The following is a 4,106-nucleotide window of genomic DNA, read 5'->3' as shown; positions in this document are numbered from 1 at the left end:
TGTAGACCAGGCTGGCCTCGAACTCAGAAATCCGCCTGCCTCTGCCTCCCGAGTGCTGGGATTAAAGGCGTGTGCCACCACGCCCAGCTGGATTTTACTTTTTTAAGTGAAAAGTTCTAGAAATTGATTGTGTAACAATACAAACAAACTTACACACTGCCGAAGTATACACCTAAAAAGGGTAAATCTGATCTTATGCGTGCTTTATCATAATTAGCATAAATTAAAAACCAGTAGACATCTGTCTCAGGGTTTCTATGTTATGAAGAGACAGCACGACCATGGCAACTCTTATTTAAAAAAAATTTTTAATTGGGCTGGCTTATAGGTTCAGAGGACTAGTCCATTGTCATCATAGGGACAAGCATGAAGGCATGCAAGCTGACAGGGTGCTGGAGAGGAGCTGAGAGTTCTGCATCCAGATGTGCAGGCAGCAGGAAGGGAGAGCAACACTGGGCCTGGCTTGGACTTCTGAAACCCCAAAGCCCACCCTCATTAACATACTTCCTCCAACAAGGCCACACCTCCCAATAGTGTCACTCCCTATGAGTTTACAGGGGCCATTTTCATTCAAACTGCATAACACCTAATTTTCAGAAACACCTTCTTTTCAGTTAAGGTCACACACAAGTAGGATTTACCAGGGCAGTCAGCAGCATCTCCAGTGTTAACACACTGTTTTCTTCCCATATTCCCTCTGGGCCCATTTCTCCTTGCTTTTACCACCATCTGATATATTTATTCATTTTTGTGTTTCTTCCATCAGAATAGCTCATTTAGAAAGAAACTTTCTATTATAGTCATTTAGAAGCGGGTCCTCTGTGTCTCATTCTCCTCCTTTTGTTATTTTGTTTTTTGGGGTTTTTGTTTTTTTTTTTTTGAGACAGGGTTTCTATGCATAGCCCTGGCTGTCCTGGAACCCTCTCTATAAACCATAGACCAGGCTAACCTCGAACTCACAGAGATCTGCCTGAGTCTGCCTCCTGGTGCTGGGATTAAAGGCATTTGCCACCACAACAGGTTCATGTGTCAGTTTTCAATGATAAGCAACTTATAAGGAGGGGGAGGAGGTATATGCTTTGCCTCATAAGTTCACAGATTTTAGGCCATGATCTCTAGGCCTGTGGTTAGGCAGACTTCCACACATCAGCGAGTGTGTGGGAAAGGGCAGGAAGTAAAGGTGACATGAAACAGAAGGAGGAAGAAGGGCCCTGGTCCCAATATGTCCTATAATATGCCCCCGATAACCTAACTTACTCCCACTGGCCCAGCATTAGATTCTACTGTCTCCTGGCAGTGCCACTGTCAGACAAGCAAGGTTTGGGCACATGGGGGACATTTCCCATCCAAACTCTAACCCCCTTCAAGTAGGAAAGCAATAAGCATAGACCTTCTACTACAGTTAAAATACTTTATGGCTACCAAACTACCTCAGGCAGGACTTGAGTGGCTACTTATGTCTACTACTAAAAAGAAAATACTATGTGCAAAAACTTTAAGATCATGTACATAGATCTCTTTAATTTGGATGGCAGTGTTTATTCTACTTGACAAAGAGATACTTTTGAATGTTAATAGTTCTGTGAAACTCTGCTCAAAAAATAAAGTCTAAGATTCCATTCTATGTAAAGGCTAGAAAAAGTTGAAATGTGATTAGATTTGCTCTGTAGATATTGGGGAAGCTGAGAGTCTGCCATTCATATATTTAAAAAAGTGCTTCAGAATATATATGCAAATTTGGCAAATGGTGTTGGTTTTCTCTATGGTACTATGAATTTTTAAAAAGATGTTTTAACAAATCATAGGTTAATAGAAAATCTCTAGTTTTGTAGTCAATTTTCTTAAATAATAGAAATAACAGTTAGGTTAAGAAGTTCATGGCAAAATTCTGAATTTTTCTTTAGCACTGAAGAGCAGTTACAAAGGGGCAGTTCCAACAGTACCTGGAAAATCCCAGACTAAGTGAATTTCTACCTAAGCTATTAAGGAATAATAACTAAAAGACGGTCATTTATCTCCTACAATGGCCTTTCAAATGCAACAGGAAAAAAGCCCAAGTAGAGGAAATTATGCCACAAATGTTGGTATTACATTGAAAATGATCAACATTTAATTTTTCCTCCTCTTACATTAATCACATATCTGTTTATTCCGGGGAAAGTGGACACTGGTCCCACCACCCCACGCATTATGTTTATGCAAAATCAGCCCCAAAAGATGGAGATAATAGCATAATTTAATTACAAATAAAGGGCCTACCTACACGTTGTCATTTGTAAGCAATTCTTTTGTATAGACACATAGATCAACAGGATTATGCACTTTAAAATGTGAGGTAACAAGGCATTTAAAAATAACCAAGGTTTACGGCTACTGCCCTGCTATCACTCACTGCATAAACACTGCAATTTAGCTGAAAATATATGGAACAGACGGGATATTTTTGCAACGGTTGAATAAGATATTATGATGCCAGAAATACAGCTGTCCCCAGGCAGTTAAGCTCTCTCCATTGAGTTTCTTTACTGTTGCTTTTGAGCAGGGGATTGCTTTGTACTATAGGTCACTGGTTGGGATAAAGGACCTCGCTGAAAAATTCATGCACACTTTGCTAACGTGGGAGAAAAATAGTGGTACTTTGGAACTGTTAATTGGAAGAAGGGACATAAAAACATGCTTTTTTTTTTTCTTTTTTTTAAATAAAAAGGTCTTGCCTGGCTCTTGCCGATTTGATGTACAAACCACGGATAGTAAAAGGTATATAACTTGACAAACTGGTGCTGCCGACCTGTCTTTCACCGCCTTTTCTGCGTGATCAAACCTTAAATTGTTTTAGGGACAGCCCCCAGCCTTAGATCGGTGTCTTCCAGGGTTTTCTAGGCTCCTTCACCTCTACCTGAAGAGGTGGAAGTCAGCCAGTCCTAGCACCGGATCCTGCTCCGCCCCGAGCTGCCCTCTTCCAACATGGCGCCCTGGGAGGCGGGTCCCACATGTCGGCTCCCCGGGTTCCGGCGCCATCGCGTTTTGGTTCCGGAGTAACAGCGGTCTAGCGGCCGCCTTCCTCCTCCTCTCGCCGCCACCTCCGCTGCCGGGACGCGGGCCTCAGTCGGCCGATCCCGCACGCGCCGCGCCCTCCGGTTCCGGCTGCGGTCCGGGACCCGCCCCCTGAGCCCGCGGCCCTGGGCCCCCCTGCCTGGTTGGAGGGCAGGAGGCACCGGTGCACCTCCGAAACAGCCCCGACCCAGCCCGCGGCGCCCGGCCACCGTCCCCTTGCCCACCGAGCCGCTCAGGACGGCAAGACCCTGGCCGCCGTACCTGCCTTAAACCAGGCCGTTGCTCCGCTGTCTCCTCTTACTCACAAGGACTACAAAATGCTTGTGGGTTCTGTTTTGTCCACTTTTGTAACTCCAGGACCTTCCGCTCTCTACTAATTCCTCTTGGCCCGTTCCCCGTCCCCAGTGCATCCTCTCCTAGGGACACTCCACACGACCTGGGCCTGGTTCTGGGCCTGCAAGCTCCCTCCTGATCGCCCCTCTTCACTTCTCCCCACCTTCGTGCTCTCTATTTATCGTCTGTCTCCTGTCTATCGTTCCCCTTGTCACTTCTTGGGGCTCCTCCTAAGTAGGGGCCGCTCGGTACCCCTTGCCCCAGGATGTGAGACCCTTTAACCTGTAATGCTGTGGCTGGCCCTTGGCCCCTTCTGTGCCATGGAGAACCAGGTGCTGGTGATTCGAATCAAGATTCCAAATAGTGGCGCGGTGGACTGGACCGTGCACTCCGGGCCGCAGTTACTCTTCAGGGATGTGCTGGTGAGTGGTGATTTTCGTGGCCAAATCCCAGCGTTGGGGATTATGGATCTGGATAGGCAGCACCTTGACCATTGGTGGCCCGAGCTGGCCTCTGGTGGGGTCATCTTACTTGTTTTAACCTCAGTCTCGGTTAATTGCATTCACTGAAAACTGGTAAATGTGCAGGGCCCTGGGAAATAGATGTATCCTACTGAACCCCAGCCCACAGGAAGCTCACAGTCGGGATGCGACTTACACACCAGGGCAGACAGCTGGGATGTAAAGAGTTTTAAAACAGTTTCTTCTTTTTTTTTTTTT

The 4,106-nt window shown here is 46.0% G+C and overlaps 1 protein-coding gene across 2 annotated transcripts in view; it reads left to right on the top strand.

Annotated features, from left to right (window-relative positions):
- Positions 1 to 3,020: 3,020 nt before the first annotated feature.
- The window catches only part of Map2k5 (mitogen-activated protein kinase kinase 5), a 217,329-nt gene continuing 216,243 nt past the window's right edge, over positions 3,021 to 4,106 (top strand). For both annotated transcript variants that reach the window (XM_029542971.1, XM_021206485.2), the window contains exon 1: positions 3,021 to 3,809. In XM_029542971.1, coding sequence (XP_029398831.1) covers positions 3,675 to 3,809 — 135 coding nt within the window. In that variant the 5' untranslated portion in view covers positions 3,021 to 3,674. The remainder of the gene's footprint in view (positions 3,810 to 4,106) is intronic.

Source organism: Mus pahari, chromosome 10 (assembly GCF_900095145.1).
Source record: "Mus pahari chromosome 10, PAHARI_EIJ_v1.1, whole genome shotgun sequence".
Lineage (NCBI taxonomy): Eukaryota > Metazoa > Chordata > Mammalia > Rodentia > Muridae > Mus > Mus pahari.
Note: the sequence above shows the minus strand (reverse complement) of the source record. Positions and strands in the feature narration are given on the sequence as shown.